Source organism: Hypomesus transpacificus, chromosome 15, assembly GCF_021917145.1.
Source record: "Hypomesus transpacificus isolate Combined female chromosome 15, fHypTra1, whole genome shotgun sequence".
Classification (NCBI taxonomy): Eukaryota; Metazoa; Chordata; class Actinopteri; order Osmeriformes; family Osmeridae; genus Hypomesus; species Hypomesus transpacificus.
In genome coordinates this window covers 13,348,549-13,374,128 of record NC_061074.1, presented here as the reverse complement: position 1 = coordinate 13,374,128, position 25,580 = coordinate 13,348,549, and the positions used below count along the sequence as shown (strand labels likewise).

Sequence of the window (25,580 nt, the reverse complement as noted above, 5' to 3'; positions counted from 1 at the left end):
TTCCCCCTAAAACGCCATGTTTAAAATGTTTCAGGCCATTCGCCTAAACCAGAACAGGGTTTTTGGCTGACATTTTCACCAAATACAAGCACACAGTGTAAGCTGCTGTTTAACACAGTGCATATTGAGTTGATACCATGCCGAGTCCTTGCTCTGCAATTTCATGAAGGGTCTTGTAAAACAACTCATAGGCTCTCTCTCTCTCTCTTCTCCCTCCCTTTCTTTCTCGCAAGGTTCTATCTCGGTTGCTCCGACAACATAATTATATTTAGGAGAGCGTGAGGAGGACAGAAAACGAGAAAGAAAGAGAGAGAGGCGTGACCAGTTGTGGGGTTCAGAACTATATCATTATGGTTCTGTTTGAACGTTGTACAGAATAAGCCGCCCCAGAGTCGTGGTCGGGGCGGCAGATCTCTACTCTGTCCTCCACCACTGCTCCAAGCCTCTTGTTTCTAGACCAGAAAAACCCACCTCTGAAATAAACACCCTATATCAACTACTATTGGGCAAATATTTTTAGCATCCTTGCTTATGGAAACTTGAGTCATGTGCCAAACACATGGATCATGTACGGGTCTAGGGTATGAATTTCATCAGAGAAGCAAGGCCATAAAACTGATTGAATAGCAGAGGTAAAGAGTGCAAATGACAGTGTTATATTTCAGTAGGTATCTATGGGCACCGTGCCCATCATCCACTGTCCAAGAGCAACTCATCTGTGGACAGCACACCACACAGCTGTCATCCTCAGCTATGCTCTCATCTCTAGATATCTCTTTTCAGAAGCAGAATTCCTTCACCACTGAATCTAGCAATCCAGGCCTAAAGTGCACACCTCTCAAAACTCCACCGTGTGCCTGTGCTCCAGCCTATGGGAGAGCCTCTTAGCATGCACCCCTCGCTTCCATACGATCCACCACTCCTCCCCCCCGTTACCAGAATCCTAAAAAAGACTCCTGCCCCCCCCCACACACACATCCCCCCTCAGCCCTCTCTATCTTCAGCTCTCTCTCAGGCTCTCTCCCTCTGTCTTGATTAGATTACAATGAGAGGCTTGGTGACAGCTCCTGTGCATGCTTGAAAAGAAGCTGATATCTGAGACCCCCCTCCTCGACGTTCACTCTGCAGATCTCAGGACGGCTGACTGATAATGGTGGAAGAGCTGACCTCACTCACTAGAACCAGCCGTTCGAATACATTGGAGAACAAACGTGGCAAGAGAAAAGGCATCGAAGTTAAACGCTTAATGAATGAAGGAAGGTCTCTTATGCCTTCTTTATTTACGATACTGACTGAGTTTGTTTGAAAGATTTTGACTCCTAAACCATTTACACGCTCCCTGGCCCTCAGCATGATGCGATCTGTGCACTCCACATCAAAGCCGGGCTGTCATTAAGGAGCTCTAGCAGACAATAAAGAGGTCCACATTTCCATGACACCGCCGGTCTTCCAGCTAAATGACTGAGATACCTAGCTAGCACTCTCCATAAAAAAATGACCGAATGCAGACTTACAATGAGTAGCCTGGTTTGTGTATAGGAGCTCTTAGCCATCTCCCTAACAAACAGCAGACAACAGAGAGAGCTTTGTTACCATTGTGTCTCCCACCCGGCCTCCTACCCTGGGCCCTATAGAGGAGCGCTCACCCTGGGATGATCAGGGCATCTCTCCCCCCCAGGCTCCCCAGGCCCCTGGCCCTTCGAGACCGCAGGGCCAAACACATCCTGGCCATCTCCTGGGAGATTATCCAACCCAATGAGCACATTGAGCAACAGGAACAGAGAAGGAAACTGAAGCTGGCCATTCAGCTTCGGTACCACCCTGCCCCTTCATCCAGACCAAACCAACAGGATATAAGAAAAGCCCAAGCTGCACTTACTGGCTACTTCCAGCGATGCGTTGTGGCTGATGGCCTCTCCCAGGTAGTTGCGGGCGACACACACGTAGGAGCCCTCGTCCGGTTTGCTGCGTCGTCCGTGGACGATGCGCAGGAAGAAGAGGGAGCCGCTGGGCAGCAGCATGCGCTGGGAGCGAGGGTTGTCCCGGTCCGTCTCCACCCGCTCCCCGTCCTTGTACCACTCCACCGTGGGGGTGGGCCGCCCCTCCGCCTTGCAGTTGAGGGTGGCCGGCTCCCCCTTGGACACGATCAGGTCGGAGGGATGCTCCACGATGCGGGGCGGGGAGTCCTCCTGGCGCAGACGGGATCCTGGGGAGAGAGAGAGAGGGGGAAGGGACACTCTTAGCTTCCTCAAAGGGTTCACAGAGCGTGTCCTGTGGATTCCTAACTCTGCTACATCATCAGTGGATAACCCCTCATTACGGTCCTACAGGACAGGATGATAGAGGTGAACCGAGGGAAGACCGAGGCCGCGGGAGAGGAGGAGAGAGGGGGATCGTGGCACGGTTCTCCAGTACTGTGGGACAGCCTGGCAGGTGCAGATCAGCCCAGCTGCAACAGCAGTTCCAAACGAGCGGGCTGAGGCTGCAGTCACCCTTTCATTACAGCAACGTGTTCTTTAGTTCAGCAGAGCAACGTCCCAGCTATGTGACTCTGTCATTTTATAGATCAAAGCACAGAGCAGATGAACAGAGGGGCAGAAGGGGGGGGGGGGGGGGGGAGGGGGGGAGAGTCAGAGGACGATAACGAGTGACTTGGATGTGCAGAGATAGACCTGTTTTGAAAATATTTGTTGCTAAGTCCTGAGCAGCACTCCCTCTACTTTGAGGGGAACAGGGAATAGACAGTGCAGTGGTGGGGCGGACAGGGGGGGGATCAGTGTCACACCCTAATGTTATCTCTGGTCATTACTGCTGCTCTGGGAGCAACGAGCTACGGCTATCAAACCTGCTTTATATGCAAACGAGCTCACTGGCATTCAGCCCCAGGCATAGACAATGTGTGTGTGTGTGTCATATCTCGCTACATGGCTGTTGAAACCCATTCTGCCCCAATTATAGGGATCTGGGACTAATTGGAGGCACAGGCCAACAATTAATTTACCCAGCATCCCGTGGACTCACCACACTGCCTCATTTCATTGCTCCACTTCCTCCAAGCCCCTCCCCCAAGCCCTTCCCCCCTTCCTTGAACCCCTCCAAAAAAAAATCTGATGCTGAGACAGCATGTTTCTGTGGTCACCACTGATTAGAAGGAAAGTCAGCAGAATTAGAGCCAGCTAGGGGACAAGATGAATCACTCCGACCCCACCAGGCAGCAGAGCCAACGGGGAGATAATCAACCCCATCCTCAAAAACAAGACACAATACTGAATACCTTATTCACTTCCATTCAGTCCTTTGTTCACCTTTTTACTGTGGGCTCAATGGCAGCTCGGTGCTTCTTATGTGGCCGTCTCCACCCCAGCCTTAACTGCAGTTATGTGCAGGAACGTAACCGATGTGCATGGATGAACTCACAACCAGGACAGGGTGAAATAACAAGCCCAGAGTGGTACAGACAGAGTAATATCTTCCTCCGACTAAAAACAGAATCTACCTCATAAAAATGGCCGACATCCTTCGAGGGTTCCATCTGTAGGAGTTGGGAGAGGCGCCACTAATTAACCCCCATTTGTAAGCTGTGCAGTGGCAGACTTTGATCCTTTAGGCTACTGGCTAACGAGGCCCACTCCTCTGGTCTGACAGCATATCAGGGCTGAGAGGTGGGCAAACACCCCACGCTACACAGCGCTAGCTCATCCGGGGCCTCTCCACCGCCCGTCTAGCTCGCTCGTCCTTCACCAGAGAACACATATGAGTATGTTTTATTAAAGAGGAACTTTGAAGTTCCCCGCAGCTGCGATCCTCAATCGGTTCTCCCTCTCCAACTGATCCGGTTCCTTTTTAATTTAGATGAGTCTGGAACAGCTAGGTTCTAAGGGTGCACCGTTAACTATTTAGATGTGGAAATCTGGGAGGAATCTGAGCAGCATGCAGTGTTCGACTCTCTCCCAGTCCTCCCACTGACTGGGCAAGGTTGCAACAGAGACCTCACATTAACCAGTCCCAAAACGAATCTTGATGTGTTCTATAAGTGACGCAAAACACTTAGACACACAAGTTTGTGTATGTGTGAGCTGGTTTGTACACTGTACACTCTCTCTACAGCCCCCTTATCTCTCCACTCCTCTCTCTCCACCACTTTCCTCCATTCCACCACACCCCTCCCACTCTCTCCCCCCCCCCCCCCCCCCTCCTTCTCTCTCTCCCGACAGAGAATGTGAGATGCACAGCCTCACCACAGGGATGCTGGGAGTTCTACAGCACGGATCTGATCGATCGGTGCCTGAGGCCTGATTCTTTTTCTCCTCAGCCCTCTCCTTCTCTGTACACTCTTTTATCTCATTTACAGACACACACACGCACAAACGCACACACACATCCATGCAGTAGAGATGAGCTTGAGGGAGGCAGTACTCACTACAGAGGTAATTAAAAACCCTCCCATCGTCTATCCTCCATCCTCTACTCTTCGACCTCTAAACAACACCACCATCCACACAGAGGAGTGTTCTCCTGGCTATCACCTGGGGGGGAACACCTTGTCACACACCTCTCTTTGGAACTGTCGAACTTTTAGTGTCTAAGGATCTCCTGTGGGATGGATGGTCGGCTAGGAGCCTCTTCTCCAGCAGCCAGAGAGCAAAGCACCATGGGTCTTCAGGGGAGAGCTCGGTCAGTACTGTTACTGTCCATACTGTTCTGATGGAGAGGTCCTTAGATTCCCTCCCAGGCAAACCAGAAGAAAAGGTTTAGGACAAAGGCATCAAGGGAAGCACTGATACTACCTTACCACTGAATGGTCATGCTAACTGTCCTACCCTGGGGGTTCATGGGATGCAAACCACTTCATTTCCATAGAGGAAAGACATTGAGTGGATCATGATAAGTAGGCTGATCCCTGGGGGCACCATGACAGTTATTACTATGATAGGCTGCTATAAAATTGATAACGGTCCTTTTATCAAAGATCAATATAACAGGAAGAGGGAGGGGGACACATGTTGACAATTTAACGTATAGAGAACTGTGTAGATACGAAGGCTCAGAACAGCCCTGTACCAAAAAGAGAGGCAAACAAGGCCGCTACTGTCAGAAAGAGCAGGGTGTACTCAAACCCTCATCTAACGGCCGTTCCACCATTAAAAACCAATGTACCCGCAAGGCTAAATCATACATATTACATTTTTGTTACAATTCACACTCTCAAATTAATCTGCAACTAGCATAGGGAGAGAGAGAAAGAGAGATTGAAAGAGAGAGAGACAGCTTGGAGGAAGATAAGAATTTTCAGCTCCCTCACTTCAAATGGAAATGTGCCTCTCTCCCTCTCTCCCTGTCCTTGTCACAGGGACATCTTGGCAGCAGCTGAGGGGAGAGGAGGAGAGCCAGCCAGCCAGCCAGCCAGCCAGCCGTCCTCCGCCCCAGAGACCACACATGAGAGAGGACAGAGAAGCACTTTAGGCCTGTTGTTACTGCTGTCACCTGTGCTGTGCCAAACCAGGACAAACACTACACTGTTTCCTCTATAGATAAAGCTTCCCCGCTCCCAGTACAATCAGCAAAACTAATCTCACCAAATCACTTAACGATGTGAGTATGATAAACCACAGCCTACACCCATGTAGTGTCTGCCATAAAGTCATCTCTATCATCTCATAAACAAACATGCTAAAGTTGAACTCTTGCAAAGTGTTATAGAAGACCTGGAGGCAGGTCGTTCCGTGGCCATGACGGGGTCTCTGGGTGAGCGATAAGGAAGGCAGTGTGTGGCAGGACGCTCCCTATCTGCCTGCCCATTAATCTGTGATTAGGAGGCTTCAGAGGGATTTATGACCCAGATAAGAGCCTAGGGCAGGCTGGAGACACGCCTTCTTGGACCACGCCAACCAATGAGAGGACACAGATGAAAGAGCATGCTGTTCCCACACAGAGAGAACAGCCTTGGAGAAGACAGGGGAAATAAGCAGGTGTTACGGAGAGACCTTAGGTCTGAGGAGCGATAAAGGGAGGACAGAGATAGGTCTGCAATCTAACCCCCGAAACAAGACCTACTACAGGCCCCGGTTAGGGAGAGGAGGAGGAGGTGAGGAGAGGGAGGGAGGGAGGAAGAGGGCGAGTCCTCTGATCTGATGACATTAGTGAGGGGAGTGAAACCGTATCTCCCGGCGTCTCACCGTGAAGATCAGTCCCCCAGTCTGGAATGATCAGCATGAATGCCTCAGCCATTTGCAGCAGATCATCCTGTTTTTAACGTTACACAAGGCTATCGCTTACACTCCTGAAAGCTAGGATTAGAGAGCAGAGTGTGAGAGTGTATGGGGCCGGGGGGAAGGTGGGGGGAGTGACTGATATCTTTATGGCCTTTTTTTATCCCTATTTCTTTGTCTCCTCTTACCAAACACAGAGAGATCCATTTACTGAGCCGACACAGGCGCTGTTCTTCCGAACTGATATCATATACCATCGAAATATCGCTGTTGCTCTTCAAGTTATAACAGCTTATAGTTGCTACTATGCCATCTCTTACCTAAGAGTGTACACACACCACAAATAATACGGTTCCATCTGTCCAGTCTTGCTTCTACAGAGAGATGTTACGTCTGCAGTGGCTCACAATGAGAGGAATACAGCACCATTCCTGTCAGAGTTTACTAAAACTGCCAAAACGTACAAGAAATGACCCCATTCGTTATCACGATGACTTCATTTCTCCATAGTGATTACTTTACCTGTCTGTTACTGTTGTTTCTGAGGAGCGGTGAGGGTGGAGACTAGCTGATGCTGTACCCAGGCTGCTCTCTGCCCAGGATGGGGCAGACGAAGGGGGCCAACGTCAGTTCAATGGCACGAGCACAATCACCATCACTCATCAGTGGAGAACCATGAGGACCTCTTACCCCCCCCCCCCCCCAGGCCAGCACCAGCAGCCCCTACCCCTCACTCCGTCAGCTGGGTAAGCTATCTCTGGAGTCCCCCTGGTGATGGAGACCAAGTTGGTAGTGAGGGAACCCAGGAGAGTGCTCTTCTGGGAGGCTGGGGCCCATCCTGCCCGAGCCCCCCCCCCACCCCCCCACCCCCTTCTGGAGCTAAAACAATGGCGGTAGTATGTCTCCCTCCGGCTGCAGGCTTCCCCCAGCCTGATCCAGAGGGAGGATAGTGGGCTTGACAATGTGCTGGGGAGGGGCGTGGCGATATTCAGGAAGCACATCGTAACTCATAGAGGGGACAACGTGATACTGTTGGCTTCATCTGACTGCCAGGGTCACCTCACTCTTTCTGATATCAGCAGCGATTCAATTAAATGAATTTCAATTGGTGCCAATTTTCATGAGTATTTCAATATTAGAGGAAGAATAATAAATTAAATAGAGCTTAAAAATTCCAAAAAGTGTAACAAAGGATGCAACGGCAAAACTGAAGGACGGAGGCTAGGATACAAGGATGCTGGCGGAGAAAAGAGTCAGGAAAACAATGGATTTTCAGCGAAGGCCCGAGGGACTCAATTCAGGAAGAGTTGTAGCTGTTTTTAATGCCAAGCTGCTCCACCGAATGTCATTACACACACATAAAACCCTGCCCGACTCTCACAGGGCCAGAAGGGCAGGCTGGATTCCTGAAGGATAATACAGTTCCGTTTTTTGTATTATTTGTTATTACATCCACGAAAAAAAGAGTGGAATGTGTAGCAGACGAGAGGCTTGTTAGAGGAAGCAGGCTGTCAAGATGGCTGTGGAGTACAGGCAGATGGACTCTGATTGATCAGAGAAAAATAGGGAGCTTTCTGTCAGCCTGCCTGCCTGCCTGCCTGCCTGTCTGCATGTCTGCCTGTCTGTCTGCCTGCCTGCCTGCCTGCCTGCCTGTCTGTCTGTCTGTCTGTCTGTCTGTCTGTCTGTCTGCCAGTTTGTCTGCCTGTCTGTCTGTCTGTCTGTCTGTCTGTCTGTCTGCCTGTCTACCTGCCTGTCTGCCAGTTTGTCTGCCAGTTTGTCTGCCTGTCTGTATGCCTGCCTGCCTATCTGTCTCACACTCTCTCCCTGTCTTTCTCTCTGTCCGTACATCTCTCTCTCCACACCAAGCTCCACAACTCCACCTTGACATCTGTTGGCTCTGTTTATTAATACACCAAGCCCAATGGCAGAGGCTGGAGGAGCCAAACAGGCTCTCAGGGGAGAGCAGGGATGCAGGCGCCACGCATGTCCTTCACTCAACATGCACCACAGCAGAGCAGCGGAGCTGTAATTAAAACGTGATCCAGACAGCAGACCTCTGCTCCACGAGGGAGACTTGCAGCAGAGGGAAGGTCTGGAGACACAAGGGGGACGGAGGATGAGAAGCAGAACCAGAGGAGAAATCATGCCTTGTTTCCCAGCACTGCCAAGCTTTAACAAGGTTTGACCAGTGGGCTCCCAATGGTACATCAAAGCAGAGGAGGAACAGGGGAGGGGAGCTGTGTAATTGAATATGCTGGAGCATTTATTTCCCAACAGGGGATATACAGTATATATAGAGTCCCTCAGCTGAAAACCTGCTTAATGTAAGAGGGGACCAGGAATCTGAACAGGGAGTACTGAAGGACCGCCTCAGCAAGGCAAACTATTAACCACTCAGACAAACAAACAGCTCTTTCAAGGATTAGTTAATGACTCTGACCAGCATCTAGGGACTCATAGTAATGTGTGTAGTCTTCCAGTACCAAGGCACTCCTGTACTGTGCTCACGGTTATTGGACACGATCAGTTGTAGTACATAGTATTGTGACTGACCGGTCAAAGTGTCCACAGGTTCCTGTCAACAGTGCAGGGCTCTGGTGGTCCACTCCTTACTGCAGTATTTCCTTTCTTTTGACACAGTGGAGGGGGGTGGAGGGGGGTGGAGGAGGGAGGAGGGGGGTGGAGGAGGGCGGAGGAGGGTGAAGGGGGGAGGAGGGGGGTGGAGGAGGGTGGAGGAGGGTGGAGGGGGGAGGGGGGTGGGGGGTGGGGGGTGGAGGGGGGTGGAGGAGGGTGGAGGAGGGGGGAGGGGGGAGGAGGGGGGTGGAGGAGGGTGGAGGAGGGTGGAGGAGGGTGGAGGAGGGCGGAGGGGGGTGGAGGAGGGTGAAGGGGGGAGGAGGGGGGTGGAGGAGGGTGGAGGAGGGGGGAGGGGGGAGGAGGGGGGTGGAGGAGGGTGGAGGAGGGGGGAGGGGGGTGGGGGGTGGAGGGGGTGGAGGGGGGTGGAGGAGGGAGGAGGGGGTGGAGGAGGGCGGAGGGGGGTGGAGGAGGGTGAAGGGGGGAGGAGGGGGGTGGAGGAGGGTGGAGGGGGGTGGGGGGGGGGTGGAGGGAGGGCAGAGGGGGGAGCAGGGGATGGGGGTCAGAATGAGCAGCATGCTCAGCTGGCACCGGCTCACCACGCAGAGTACGGCACTTGGGCCACGTGCCAGCAACAGAGAACACTCTGAAGGGCTGCCAGAGGGAATGGACATGGGCCGAAAAACACCTAATGCTTTTTAAATGCTATTTAGGAGATGGCTGGAGCAGATAGGCTCTGCTACAGCATGGGTGCCGAGTTACATCACGAGTATATGTGTCTGCTAGGCTGGTGACCTTAACAGCTTATGGGGTTATTCTAAATGTCCAGCAAACACATTCTGAAACAAATCTCAGACAGCTGGGTGTTTGAAGAGGAATTTCAGCTCCAGTGTTCGGTCAAGGTTAGAGCGGTAATGTCGGAGGGAAGAATCTCAACACATCTCCTTTGGTGCCAAGAGGTTAAGGGGGTACAAGCTTGGCACAATAGCATCAAAGTGTCAATGTGTTTATGCATGCATGTGGGCAGACGTGTGTGAATGCGTTTGTGGAAGGGCCCTGCTAGGTTGAGACTTAGAGGAGCCAGTTGCTTCTGTGGCGCAGTGTCAAAGACACCAGTTTGGTACTGCTGAGCAGGGCATGGGCTCAGTACAGCACATTGAAAAAAGAAAAGAAAAAAAACTGGCCGGACCTACACAAATCCCATTGCGGAGAAGAAAAGAAAAAAAACGGAAAACGCGTGCCTTGTGAGTCAATATTTGGTCAAAATTAATGAAGGGGCACATTCTGCCAAGAGGCCTTTTCTAGACATCCACAGCAGTGAGAGTGTGCCCAGTCTGGCATTAAAAAAGAAATTTCCTGCTCCAGACGAGGTCTGGCCAGTCGTTCTGCTCCCCTAGCACCTACTCACCACCTCCATCCCTCCACCAAACACACAGCAACTGTCCAGATCATCCTGACTGGCAGCCAACTCACTGCTCCTCATCCTCCAGGCTTTAGGATGAGAACGCCCAGTCATGTACATCCAGCGTGCCCTGTGCTGCGCCCCATCTGTCAATGTTCTATGCGATGACAGCTCGAGAAGACTCAAGACATCTGCCTGAAAACCCACAGAAGGTCTTTCTCTGCCACTGAGAGGGAGAGGACTGCAGGGAGACAGGGATCGTCATGGTCGCCAATAGCGTGGGTGCTGAAAGAAACGAGATGGCTTCTTGTGACCTGAGATAACCACCATGTGAGAGATGCCATCAGGTAGAGCATCATTCAGAAACATCACAGTGTGGTTGCGGTATGTAGTGCACTGGCTAATGCTCAGTAGGGTCCAAGTGCATCCCACTTCTTGTGCCTCTACTACAGGAGGTCACTTCTGTTCAACTATACACCTTCCCCTCAATGAGCTACAGCTTGGATCATATTTCAGATCTACTGACAGTGGAACCGAACATAAAGCTATTTAGTGCTAAACGCACGAAGAAACTGGCTTCAAGCCACACACTGCGATCGTTATTCAATTAGGGCTTTCATAAGCCACATAGCTGAGAGAGAAAGAGGAGAGAGGAGAGAGAGGAGAGAGAGAGAGGAGAGAGGAGAGAGAGAGAGAGAGAGAGAGAGAGAGAGAGAGAGAGGAGGGGATGAGAGACAACGAAAGGCAAGGTTTTTGGAGAGAGAAATTAGAGAGTAGAGTCTGACAGTGATGAGTGATAAACAGCATCAAAAGCCTTTCGGCAGGGAAGTAGCGACATTTACTGTTAAAAAGCTCTTTGACAGGCTGGATATCCAGCTACAATAATGATATAAATATCTCAGACTGCCAGCAGACATGATGGTTATTGTATGTTATTCTATACCGAGTAAGCGGCATGATACACTGTGGCACTGGTGTCTTATCTGGGCCATGAAAGGCATTCAAACAACCTTCCTTAGTCCCATTCATGTCCTTGTATGCCATTGTGTTCAAATGTCACTTAAGAGTTACTGCACAGAAGAATGCAGGGAAATGAAAAACGAAGTTAGACATGCACCTATTTTAAAATGGATATAGGCTGTTTCTGCTTCACACCCAGTTGTTTGAAGTCTCCTCACCATGGTTACTGGTTTATGGCAGGTTTCTTCTCGGCTAGACTGGGGGGTGGTGAAATTCAAAGTCACCTTCTGGTTAATGATGCCTCCCCGCTTCCTCCTCCAAAAAGCCTGCTCCTCCCTCACATCTCCGGACCTGCTTTCTGTTTATTTTGCGTCTCTCAGTGTGACAGAAACAGCCTCTAGGAGCCCACTTTACTTGAGAAATAGTTGCTGATTAAGCTCTGATATTGCCTCTGGAAACATAGTACAGTGCATTAACCTCCTGACCCAGAAGGTTGTGGCCACGGTTGCCTCAATTACACTGAGCAGGGTAGAGAAGCGATCCAGGCCCTCCGATGGAATTATTGACCAGAAGAGGGGGAGGAAGGGAGGGAACTGGGGAACAGAAAAAGGCTGTCCTTAATCCCATCCATACATCTAGGTCTTCAGAACACCTGCTGGAAATTTGGCTTCACCACCACTACAAAGCCTGGGCCCAGGGCTGACCTCTGAGATATCCTGACAGTATTAAATCCACCGGCCCGGCCAAAACCAGCAGAACCACCTAGGTCTCTACTCTCCCGTGTGCTCAGCAGTACGTCCAGCAAGCTCTCCGGCTCCCATGTGTCCACCCTATTACACTGAGGGTGCCCTTGCTTCCCAGTTCACCCTTCTATCTTCCCAATCAGCACATTCAGAGCCCATGGGGGACAGAGAGGGATATGCAGCGTGAGGCAGGGAACCAGATCAAGGGACAGTCCCTGAGCTGGTGTCTCACACATGTGTGACTTATCTGTCCCCCCCCCCCCTCATCACCCCCCTTTCCACACCCTAGGGCAGCTTTTGTATACCCCCCCTCCCTCCCTCCCTCGCTCCCTCCCTCCCTCTCTCTCTCTCTCCTCTCTCTCTCTCTCTCTCTTCTCTCTCTCTCTCTCTCTCTCTCTGTGACACACACACACAAACACACACCCCTCAGTCCTTCATGAACATCCCCCTCCCCTCCTCCACGCCTCACAATCGCTCTGTATAGACGACACAATGCTGCTCCCCCGTCCAGTCCCCACAGGCCCTTTCTGCATGTCGGCCTGCTTTATCTCCCATAGGCTCTGTGCTGACCAGCCACAAAAAAAGGCAAGTCTTAAAAACTGGGCCAAAACAAAAAGGGGGGAGGGGTGAAGGAGGAATGGAGATGACTGCATTCTCTCCCTTTCTCCTACTTTTGTTTTCCACCCAAGCCACTCTACTTGAATGGGAGGAAAACATGAAAGAAACCCTGAATGACATAAACAGTTCAATGTTCAGTTCAAAAAGATGATATTTCTTCATACAATGGTACATCATGGCTACATACAGCTAGTCGTCTGCTGGGAGTAAGACTGCTTGTTGGAATAAACGTGGAGATACTTGTCCTTTCCAAACATGTCATGGTAAATTGAGACCAAGTCCAGCCAGCACCATTAATCCACAGCAGACATGTCATTTATCAACTCAACACACAGTTCTAATAAGAAACGCTTGTCCTCCAAGCCCAAACGTCAATGTAAAACCCATCAGCTACTCACACTGACATATGAGAGCTGAACATTTGGATTCAGACCATGGCAGTAGACAGTGGAGGGTACTAATACTGTATGACTGATCCTGCTGCTCTTCCAACCCAAGCCAGTTAGCCCCAACCCTGCTGGACCCCAAACACAGGCTGACACAGCAACATGAACTAAATAAGATCTTAACTACTGACCACATGGCCAGTGGCCCACGCCTCCCCAACCCCTACCCCCACCCCCCCCCCCTCACCCGTCTGAGAAGAGGTACTGGCACATTCTTCAGGGGTTTAAAATACCAAGGGGGCTGCTGAGGGGCGTGGGGAGGGTTCCTCAGCTAAACACAATGATCTGGACCATCTCAATCCTCCGAGTCTTCCATTAGAAGAGTTTATCAGTCCCGCTGCAGCCTTGGCAAATTACTGACTATTGACGTCAAATGGATCTGCTAATTAATCCAATTAAGGAGCTCTTTTAGGCTTATTAAAGGAAGAGTATTTGGGGGAAAACAGATCATTAGTAGGCTTGTCACCGCCACATTTATCTCCTTCAAACAAACGGCTTTGAAATGTTTATTTAGTCCGTCACTAATGACTTGTGTGAGTTGGTGATTAAACCCTGACCTGTTCTCCCTCCCATGCCCTATGGAGTGCAAACAGACAGGACACCAACCACCCCGCTGCATTCCTCTTCTAACTGGCCAGCAGGGATCTCCTCTCCAGCACGTTCGGGAGCTGAGTGTGAGAAACCTTAATCCAGGATCTCAGCCTGTAATCCAGCCTTGATTCGGATTAGGTTAGATAATGGAGTGTGGTTTAAGTGAAGGAGCTGGATCTTGCTGGGTATTGTCATCTCACACAGGTGTGACACCAATTAGCATTCAGCAGGTCCAACACACTTCCCTTGAAATTGGCCACTTGTGTCCCACTATAAACTCACTATCCCCGTGTGAAATAAAAATCTATTCTACAAAACAATAACAGATAGCTAGTTTCGAAAATAGGGACTGCTGTCTAATGAACTTGCATGTCGATCCAAGAGACAGCTAATGAAAGTGTGTGGGTTGGTTGAATAAGAGTAGAGAAAGAAATAATGAGAGTGTTTCTGTGTGTATGTGTGTGTGTGTGTGTGTGAGTGACAGAGAGAGAGAGAGAGAGAGAGAGAGAGAGAGAGAGAGAGAGAGAGAGAGAGAGAGAGAAGAGAGAGAGGAGAGAGAGAGAGAGAGAGAGAGGAGAGAGAGAGAGAGAGAGAGAGAGAGGAGAGATGAGAGAGAGAGAGAGAGAGAGGGGATTGTGGAGGAATGTGAAAGAGAGAGGAGCTGTGAACAAGGCTCACCTGTGAGCTGTGGTCATTAATTGGGCCAGGAGCCTGCTGTGGCCTGTCACACCACCAGTTGAGGGGAGGGTGGGGTGTGAGAAATACAATTTATTATCTGCACTTAGGGGTCAATTTGTCAAGAACTCAAATGCTCAGGGGCTGCTGGGCCCTTATCTGATGAATAGAGCTGCCCTCTTCCCCACACCTTCACTAACACCCTGTCTGTGACACACACACACACACCTACAGTAGCATATCAGCTGCAGAGCAGAGACAGCTGTGATGAGACTGTGGAATGCTGGACAGCAGACAGGAACAATTCATGACCTTCCATACCCAGGTGAATCCAGGAACATGACTGGAGCTGAGCTGAATCTATAGCAATGTAGTCCAACCCTGAAATTAACACCCCCTTATCTTACAAAACCTATTATCTTCAAAAAAAGTTTCAAAATTCAATGGGAGTGTTCACTGCAGTGCAATTGAATGTTTATCTCAGTGGAATCTTAACAGGATTCTTAAGGTAAGGACAGCCTGGTGGGTAGCTGAAGCAGGGAAAATAGGCTGAGATAAGAATCATTTCGAGTGTGGCAACAGAATGAATCACCTGATAAAGGGAATGACGTGATGGATGTGCCTATCAATTTATAGCTTTCAGACTCACCTGCAAGTCATCACAGGTCTGGGGAGGGCAAAGATCGCCTCTCTCACACCACACACACACACAGAATAATGCTAAAGTCATTTAGATGCTGATATGACATGTGAATCATTAAATCAACTTTACAGTATGTGAGGTTAACAAAGAAATCAGAGTGACTGGACAGGAAATCTTATCATCAGTGTTTACGGAACTGCTATTAACATGCTGTTTGAAAAGCTGGCAAAACGAATTTAGTTTAGCTTCAGCCTAATCCTGGGCAAATCCAGAGCATCTGCTGACTATTCCAGCTCTAACAGCATGCTGTATGGTCCTTCTCACACTTTCCCCCTTCTCACGCCTGTCCCCAGATAACACAGACATCCCACAGCCATGGTCGGTAACTAGAGACCCTGGAGTCTGGAGGTCCTGCTCTCCTCTGCACTCAGAAAGACGGAGGGATTTCAACTTCAGTCCAAGACTCAGTCTCTGCTCCAGTGAGACCCATCCCCAGTTCAATTACATCCAAGCCAGGCCCAGGCCAAGAGCTTCCAAGTCGCTGGTCTGCCTCATAACCCCTGCCCTCTCTCCCTTCAGGCATTTGTTCAGACACGACACTGCTTCCTCATCTAGCAGTCCCTAAATACAAACAAACATACTCTCTCTATATATATATCTCTCTCTCAGTCACAGCTCACTTAGCAGCACAGGAAACCAGGATGCGATTTAGGAAACCAATCAGGAAGTGAGACACACATTGGGCTCAGAGATGACAAAGCCCTGTACATACACACGCGCGCACACAGAGCCTGATACAGCGGCTAACACACTCGTCTGCCTGGGGAGTTCAGTCAAAACGTGAACAAGGCTGGAGTAGCTACATTAACTTGTACAAGTGGAAGGTAGATAAATAACAACTGAAATGAACTGTTTTATATCTTATCTTGATATGTATGTGGATGACAACTGAATACACATTATTGACATAAACACCATTCTATGATAGTAAAGTAAGAATATGATTTACATGTACAGAGACAATGAATGCATTTCAGACCATCTCAGGGTGTAAACCTTTAGTGTAAGTCAGATGTGACACTTTTCAGGTTTGTACTTGTAAACAATTACATACGACTTATTGATAATTACACGGGCAAAGATATACTGCAAAGTCATGAAGTAGTCCTGCCTATTGCACTGGGCAGACTTCTGTAGTAAACTGAGTTAGAAAGTGTGTGTGTTTAATGATCAATGACAATTAAATAAAGCTAACTTTTAAGATATACAATGCCACACAAAATCGACATATTTTTTAAAGATCCTTCCCTTAGCTCACATTTCAGTATTGTACTGTCTCTACGATCTCTCTGAGGGATGGCAGCTATTTGCTACCTCGTAACAGTGAAACAAGTGACCTGGAAAAGGCCTGCCATCTTGACCCAGGCCTATATAGACACCTATATGATGAGTGTCTCACGCACGCAAACATTGCTCGTTGCACTATACTGAAACTAGTCACACAGTCCAGGGCTGGTTTAAGTTAGCATTGTCACATAAGTGTTGTTACTTTTTAAAAGACCTGAATGGCACATTGTCGAATATGTTGTAGGTCCATCGTGTTGGTAGGCTAGCTCATCTCTTGTTTATGATGTTTAAACAACAGGTTTAAACTATACAACATGTCTGCACTCGTATGCTAAATGTTGAACATTTACGTCTATCAATCATAAATCAAGTTACATTGTGCTGTAGGCCTATGCTAGTAATCTTAATTTGCCTTAAAACAAAAGGGTAACAATTAAAGTAATTTCTACCATCCGTAAATCAACGAAACGGGTAGCCTATGCTTATGATGATGTTTGACTTTGGAAGGCTCTGAATTATATTATTTCCAAAATAATGGATCTGGAGTGCTTTGAAAGACATGGCTTACCTGAGCACACATGGAGAAATCCAAATAATAACGCAATTCCAATTGATGTTGGAGACATTATTTAACGTCTCTTGAATGATAAAATGTCTCAAGTAATCCAAATTATTTTTGAAATACTTTAACGATCCACTCCTTCATAATCTTGATATGAAATGTCAAAAATCATTTCAAAATTTAGGGAAAAAAATGTAAGTGTTCTGCTGGCTTTATTTGTTTGGTAACACAATTCCTGCGTCTTCATAAGAGTGAAGCATGGCAATTCAGTAAAAAAACTAAACAAAACAAAAAACACTGACAAAATAATAAACACAAGAGAAAGGATTCAAATGCGATTTGGGGTTTTCTTTATAAGGACTCTATTCCAGTAGATAATCATCCCGATTCAGCCGCTCTTGGTTCAACTGGCAAGTGCGTGCTATTATCCAGTTTAAATTATCCAGTCCTCAGACAGATGGGATAAAAAGTATTGCTTTGAATAATCTTTCAAGATGACAGAACAGTCCTTGAAGAAATGCATTAAAAAGTTGCACGTCCGTTTGTGTATTCAATTATTCCGTAGAAAGCATTTCACATTATTTCAGTCGGTTTTTGAATCTGTCACCGGAGACGGGAACTTCTGAAGTTTGCGCTCTCTCCACAGCGGCTAAAAGCTGGACACTTTGTATTCCACATCCATCGGTGATGATTCACGGCAACTTTTTCATCACTTTTCCGATTTAAATCAGTGGCAATTGAAATGGAGTCCTAGTTGTCTCGGGGTTATCCAAGTTTTACACCAACAGCTTATTTTGAGTATTTGAACCCCTGTATGCGCCGCGGACCCCTTCACCTCGGACAGGGGGGATTCGAATTCGCATTCACAGCATTTCATTCACTGGAGCTGAATGCCTCGTCAAATGGTATGTGCCATTCTCCCCCCTTCACGGACCGAACAATGGGGTTTTCCGAAGAAGAAATTAACCTCTTCCAGTCTGGATCCGAGCACAGCGGAGCTGTGAGCTGTCAAAGCTCTCCTGTCTGCTTTACAGAGGTGACGGGAAACAGCATGCTGAATAGCCCACACATTTCCGTTTACTATTTTGTTCAATCCTGCTAGATTAGGGATTCAGGCTATGTTGCTGAATGACATGCATTAATTCATTAATACATTTGTTGGTCCGTTTTCTTTTTTTTGACAATGAGCGGTTTAGGCATATGACTTAAAACATATTTGTTTCCCCATTAAGAATGAGCATTTGATTTTCACCAAAGGAATGGGCCTGATGTCAGATTTGCAACAAATAGACAAAGATAAGGCTTTTTATTCATCAACTGGTCTCTCAGATTCGAGTCTGTATACTAAATAATCAATTTAGTGATAAAGTTTGTTGTAGATTTGCTTCTGCTTAGCCAAATGTTCTTTTACCTCAGGCGCTGAACTAGGGTAAAATAGGCCTACAGTCGTAGCCAATTAAAATGTAAATGTTAAAGGCGATTATCCGGAATAAATCCCCCCTAACAACGATCAAAGATGTTAATCTAGCTTCTTAAAAATATTATATGTAGGCATTATAGTCTAAAATTAGCTAAAGAGAAGTTGTTATCACATTAGACACCTCAAATTAAATGAGATGGGGGGGGGGGGGGGGGGTACAACATACAGCCCCCCCCCCTTAATACATTCAATACACTGACTGTGTTTAAAATAATGTATTTAAAATATGTGAAGGCTATTTAATATGATTATTTAACGTATATGTAGGCTATTAACAAACATTGACACCATGTCAAACTGGATGTGTCAAGTAACAGAGTTGAAAAACCATATCATTGCTATATTCAACACCACTATATTCCAAATCCCAAGTAGTGTAATAATTCATTAAAGTGATTTGGCAAAAAATCTGCATTTTACACTTTCGCACTAGGGCCTACTCATGTGCATGTAAGGCAGAGGCTGCTGGCTCGTGTCTTTTAACTGGAAACCTGAAAAGACCATAAGTTACCAAACAGCGCCCTCTAGCGAGCCATTTCTAAAGCATTTGAAAAACATCCATTCTGATCCGACAGCCACATCGTAATTTCCCTAAATTCTGAGCAAAATTAGAATACTCTTCATCCTCACCATCCTCTCTTTTTCTCCTTCACTCCCAATTTCCCAAGTCACATATGTAGTCTCTGATCTCCAGTGTGTATCTCCCTTATTGCCCTAGAAGTACCACTGACTACTCAGTGGAAAACTCCCAAATGAAATATATATTTTTGAAGTAACCAGCAGGAAAGAACAGAAGCACACGAGCCTGTTCTAAGACCTGTCCCTGTTTAGACCTAGCAGCATGAATACCAAAGTATTTCTTTGTAGGGAGAATTCTCTAGTGGCAAGCAATTGTGTGCAAAACGGCTTTACACAGGTAAGTCAGAGGGATCATTTTGCAGTGGTGCTGTGATATTGTTTTCATGAACAAGATGTGACTGCTATTTCCATAACCTGCATCTCCCATGAAAAGCAACAATTTTAGCATCATAAAATTGACAAAAGAACCCCTGTCCAATTTTGTTTGCATTTGAGAAAAACTACAAAGAATAGTGTTTCAATCTTCTCATGAATGTCTGCCTCCGTATGTCTATTCAGTTCTGTTTACCTATTCAGCTCTGTCCATATATCTAGTCTCTAAAGTTGAACAGTTTGTTCCATTTTCTGTAATCTCGCCCACGTTAGCGCTTCATTTTCGACATATTGTCTGACCTAGCAGGAAGCCACTCCCACACAGAATGTTCTCCCTCTCTCCCATCTCTCTATCCCTCCCGACCTTGAGCACCACAGAGCTCACAAACAGGAGAAACGACAAATTAGTCTTGGTTGTGATGGCAGAGAGCCTGGATCGCATAGAGCTTTGAAAGGACGTGCAATCGCTTACATTTTCATAGAAGTTATCTTTTTATCTCCCTCTGTTTCTGTTGTGTTTATTGGTAGTAATGTGTACAGTGTTTACAATGTTTTGCACACGGTTTATAAATAACTCAGTCAGTCACTCAACTAACCTCCATCCTTTATCACTAAGAAACAGTGAGATACATACAAAAATATATATAAAAAATCTACAATCAGCCATAGAAGGACCATGTCTGATGATGCAACACTGTACTCACTGTGAAACATGTGGTTACATTTGTGGGCCCTGCTGTGAGAGAGCCTCAGAGTGGGGAGGTCCTGCTGTGTTCCTGGGGCTCCAGCCTGCAGACTCCTACACCAGGGGTGCTGGGGGCTGCGTAGCCCAGCGTGGCGTGGGGCCCCATGGGGACTCTTGTGCGACACTGCCGGCATGACGAGCATGGACAAAACCATGACCAGCCGACGCATAAACTGCATAATGACTACTCACACGTAGCTAGACCAGTCCAAACTGGATGGACACAGGCCAGAACTTTCTGAACAGAAACTCACTTTCCCCTGCCGATCCAAACCTGCTGTGGAAACGATCACGTCTCGCAACGTGTCCAGGACTAACTTGTTAGAGAATCCAAAATCCAGTAAATTCTGTTCACAACTCATTGCCTTCTTCTTTCAACACAAGTGTTGCTTCAGTCTAAGGTTCACTTGAAGGCTTATCTGGCATCTTCATCGACAGAAAAACAACCGTGAAGCTCGAGTGTTTTACAAAGACGAGCTCAAACGTAAACGAGGAACGTAAACGAGGCACCCAAAAAACACGTTAAAGTTCCTCATCCCAGAGAGCGTCCTTGAAACTGTCGAAGTGCTCAGTCCCATTCCCCCCAGCAGTGCTCCTCTCTCACAGTGATTGTGTGCCCCCCCCAGCCCCCCTCCAGGGCAGTGTATGATAGGTCCTTAATGAGAGGAACCACAGTGTATAATGTGCTCACCCTTCTCCCTAGCTCTATGTGGCTGCCCTCAATGGACTGGCCTCCTTCTCTCATCTCCCGGCCTATTCTCTCTGATAATTCTCTTTTTAAAATTCAAAGGAAGTTGGTGGACGTTTCTTGTGATGTGCGTCCGTGTGTGTATGTGTTTGACAGTGTGTATAAGCCCGTGTGTGTGAGAATATGTGTAGTGTGTGTGTGCATGCATGCGCATGAGTGTGTGTGTGTGTGTCGTAGGATGGGGAACCTTTCAGACTACATGCTGGGCTTCTCTTTCAGGTTCCAGACCTCTCACAAAGCACTCGCTGTCTCAGCAGAGAGGTGAGGGGGTGATACTGTGAGGAGCAACTCACATTCCCCTGCTCTGGCTAAGACTATTTAATGCCTTTTATTCTCATTGCACCATCTCACCAAACAAAGATGACATTAAAACAAAAACATTCCCTTCAAAAGAGATGTTGCCCCATTGAGAGTCGATAGGAGTATTCATCTTTTAATACTTTTTTCTCCCCCAACTGCCTGAAGAGCAGTGCATCTTGGGAGTTTAGTCTCCAGCGACTGTGAAGGCGTGTGGTGACAGAAATTGTAAAGTAAATCTGAAAGCTGTCACAAGTTACCCACATTCACCTTGGGTTGAGCTTAGAAGTATTCTTTAAGATGTTTCACTTTCCTTTTGTTTGGATTCTTACCATCCCACCCTTTCTGTCCCTCACCTCTGCTTGCAAGCATTCAGAACCTGTCCTTGCTGGAGGAATCATCCATTTATGTACATGCTGAGGTTCTTTCTCTCTCTGCTTAACATGAATTGTGATTCAAAGGTGTTTATCCCAAAGTGCTAGCCACTGAGTCTCCAAGGTGGTCTGAAAAGATAAATGTGAAAAATTGTGTTAGGGCTGAAAAAGAATTGCATTCGCTAGATCTCTTGTCCACTTGCCAAACAATAATGGAATGCCTGGAGGGTTTGTGTGCGTGTTTGTGTGTGTGTATTTGGACGACTACATTCTCCATCCTTGTGTCAGAGGCTCTATCTAGGCTGAGGGTCTGAAGCCCTCTTGACCGTGACGTTCTCTTTGAGGGAAAGGGGGCCGGCCCTCTGGAGACCATCTCCTGTTTACGGACAAACTGGAATGTGAGTGGGGAGAAGAGGAGATCAGAATCCAACACACCGTCTGGCTGACAGCATCGATCGTACGTCTCATTCTTCTCCTGTAGCAGAGCTCCAGTCTGAACTCTAAGCTACAGTCAGACAGAACCCCAACGTACCCCATTCCCTCCATTTCTTCACTTCCACCCCAAAGCCTCAAAATCTGTCTTTTTACTGCCTTCCTTTCAACAAAAAACATGTGTATGAATGATGGGTCTGATGTCGTCTTGATGACATAGAAAACAGTGTGTCACACAGTGCTCTGGCGGAGAAAAGGACGCTCTGTGTTGTCTATTGTGGTCCTCTTGAGGCAGATAGAGATTCCATTGGCATGACAGATACTATACTTGACATGGATCCGTGGTGAATGCAGCCAGCTGGGGGATGAACAGACAATGGCGGCAACCTCAGATATGTATTTGTGCTCGGAGGGGGATGACCTGGAGTCCTGAGGAAGGCACAAATCATTGCGGTGTCACTGACAGTCCTCCAGCTGCACTGGAAGACTGCAAATCATCTCTGATTGGATGCTGAGGGACTGGCGGAGTGCTGCCGAGGATGCAGCCAATCAGAGGACACTGACAATGCCCGAAGGATCTTGGTTTCTGATTAGATGGCAAATTAACACGGTACTTTTTACACATTAGCAAATTGCATTCGTGTTGGAACAAACCCCTAAAGAATTCTAACCCTGAATGGCTCAGCATGAACACTGTATCGTTCCCAAGACATAGGCACGTGCGTTGATTTGTTGGCTAATGTGCAAATCACAGAACCATGATGCTACAAAGTGTGTCTGACACACAGAGGAACTGCTAGCCTGACTAGGGGAATTATGCCTCAGGACCAGGCAGACTAGACTGAGAGAGGGAGGGAACTGCAGCACGATGGTACACTAGGGCAGGACAGGGCAGTCCTGCAGGGATGTGAAGGTGAAGAACTAAGTGCAGTCCTGTCAACTCTCTGGAACATTCCAAGCAGAAAGCCTCACTGGAAGTAATGCCTCTCTTGCTCCCTCCCGCTCTCCTTTTTTCCCTTTCGGCTTCTCAAACTCTTCCTCAAGCTCCTCCTCTGACTATCCTCCATGGATCCATGCTCCTTTCTGGTCTCTCGGCTGTGTCTGGGTCAGAGTCCTGGAATGTTTCTCCTAAACCACCATCTGGGGTCCAGCCCCATCAGCCCCCCAACTACAGCCAGCCTCCACAAGTAAATGTCTAAATCAGCCAAAACTGGCCAAGGCCAAAAATGTCTCTTGTCAAAATCCTATTGAGGAAAAGCCAATTAGTGAGAAAGAGAGAGAGAGAAAGAGACAGAGAGAGAGAAGAGAGAACTGTACAAAACTAAATGAAGGAAGTAAGATTCAACTCCTACAGAAAGGACACCACAACAGCCCAGTGCAAACATTGTTCTCCACCCTGTCGCTCCTCTGTCCTTGCTTTCAGACTCGATGAAAGAGACAGGGACTCTTCAGAGCGAGAGGACGGCAGCAAGCTAAACAAATCTGTTTCTGTTTTTTTTTTGTATCCGGGGAGTGCCCCCATGCATGACGCCATCACGAGAACCAAGAAGGAAGAGCAGACAGAGGAGCCAGAGAAAAAAGGGAAAGAGGAACAGAAGCAGCTTCACAGGACTCGCCAGTGTGGGTAAGAAACACAATGCAGGATAGTCCGATAACAGGCTGTTGCTTTTCCGCCTGCATGCGTAGCCTGAATCCCTCTGTCTTCTAACAGGGCCTCACATTAGCATCTGTTTAGCTTCAGCAGCAACAAGCTCTGTGTAGGGTGATTCAAATAAACCCGCTATCATGGACCTCCTTCCTGGCAGGAACAACAAAACACAGTCAGTCCTCAGTAAATTCCCAACTATGTCTTTCACTGGAGCAAGTTGCTATAGCTGAATCGCATCCCTGTCAGACATCCTCTTCCTTTTTTTGTTCAAGAAAGTTCACATGAATCACCATGGAATACATCATGAAAGGAATTGTGCAACATATGGCGGTTGTGCTAAATGCTGCAAAGCACATGTTGGTATTGCAAAAAGAAGGTGTTTGACACAGCAGACTAATCCTGCACATCTCCTGTGAGACTTCACCCTACAGAATCTCGTTTGTGCCTCGCCATGCACGGCTGCGTCAGTATGAACAAGCTGACAAGATTCTAACACAATTAGTCGAAACAAAAGCTCTCCCCAGGACCCATTGTCCTATCACAGCTTGTTGAAAGCCCCCCTCTCCGCCCCTCCCCTTCTCCTCTCTCTCACCCTCTCTCATAGAAATGCATGGTGGCAGAAACGAGTTGCATTATGTTTTTATGCTTAATCGGCTTAATTGGTTTAGTGGCTGGAGAGGTTTAAATAAATGTGAGCTGAGCTCAGAGTAACTGAGCCAACGCATGTCTCCACCTCCATGGGGCCCCACCACAATAGGCCCGTCAGCCAATTAAACGATAGGAACCTGGTGGTGACAAGGCCCTAACCAATAGGAGAGCCCCATCGCAACAACACTCTCACTGTTCTCAGGGTGAATGATCAATATTCATGAACTCACCAAGACAAATTTGTTACCTCATCAAGTGAGGGGAATCATTTTGATTTGAGCACTTGATAGCATTGCTCTGCTCTCCCAAAAAGAAATACACTATTAGATCTACAAAACAGACTTGTCCTCTGATATGTATAAGAAAGTCACATTTTCAGGTAGTAAAGGATCTTCATTCACTTGCTACTGTAGGGCTGTTGTCCACATTGTCCACAAAATGTAAAGAAGATTTTGGGGGAAAAGTGATGTGTTAAATCAGCCACAAAGGAGCTGAGCTCCCCAGTAGGAGATCAGACTGGAGGGACTGGCCTTGTGCCAAGACAAGGGTGAGGGGGGTGGTCACTATGCAAACTACCTTCACAGGCTTTGTGATGAAGCTATCAACGCTCCACTCAGTGTGTGTGTGTGTGTGTGTGTGTGTGTGTGTGTGTGTGTGTGGGGGGGGGGGGGGGTTCATGAACGACAGTTCCAGGTGTGACCACCAGAGGGATATTATTGAAATTATGCCCTGGTTCATTATGATCAAAACTATTGTGATTCAATACAACTCACAATATCAACAGACACTGTGGATTTTATTGGTTTCGCCATAAAATCAGAAGTCTTATTTTTTGGGGATACTTTTAGTGAACATCTGCTCATTCAAAAGATTCCTGTTCACACGTGTAGTTTGGAATAAGAATTGTTACCATTTCCAACCCACCATAATGAAACGGAATCAATCTGCCACAAGCTATAAAATTTGCTTTTCCTGGAAAGTTGTCCAACTGCACACTTATAATATAATTCTGCTCTTGTGGGGAGTCTGAGGGCTTGAGACTGTGTTACAGAATGACACATCTCTGCAGCGTCGGAGCAGAGAAGGAAACACAAAGACCAAGCTCCATGCTAAAAGCATTTCCCTGTTGTCTAATAAAAAGCCCATTCTCTCTTTTCCCACACCACTCTCTCTTTTCTCATCACTCTCTCTCTCCACTCTCTTCTCTCCTATCTCTTCTTTCATTTCTCTCTCTTCTGTGTTCTCTCTTCTCTCTTCTCTCTCTCCTTTTCTTTTTTCTTTTATCTCCTCTCGCTCCATGGAGCGATCAGCTGGCCAAACAAACGGCTGCTGTGATGAATATAATAAATATGATCGATGGGACATGGCGTGGTGCTGACCTCACAACGTGTGCCAGGGTCCAGAGAGCAGGTGCTGCTCAGATTTACTGCCCCCATCTCGTTCTCCAGCCTAGCACACAGACCCCCTCACCCTGTCCTTATAACAGCACC

General features: G+C 47.6%; 1 protein-coding gene across 2 annotated transcripts in view; it reads right to left on the bottom strand.

The window, feature by feature from the left end:
- Positions 1–993: 993 nt before the first annotated feature.
- Positions 994–25,580, bottom strand: part of LOC124478033 (roundabout homolog 2-like) — a 45,312-nt gene continuing 20,725 nt past the window's right edge. The window contains exons 1-2 of one of the 2 annotated variants that reach the window (XM_047036143.1): positions 16,774–17,786; positions 994–2,206 (exon numbers count right to left, since the gene is read on the bottom strand). In XM_047036143.1, coding sequence (XP_046892099.1) covers positions 1,830–2,206; positions 16,774–16,831 — 435 coding nt within the window. In that variant the 5' untranslated portion in view covers positions 16,832–17,786 and the 3' untranslated portion in view covers positions 994–1,829. Of the gene's footprint in view, positions 2,207–16,773; positions 17,787–25,580 lie in introns of those variants that run through there. The other variant, XM_047036142.1, reaches the window with a different exon arrangement.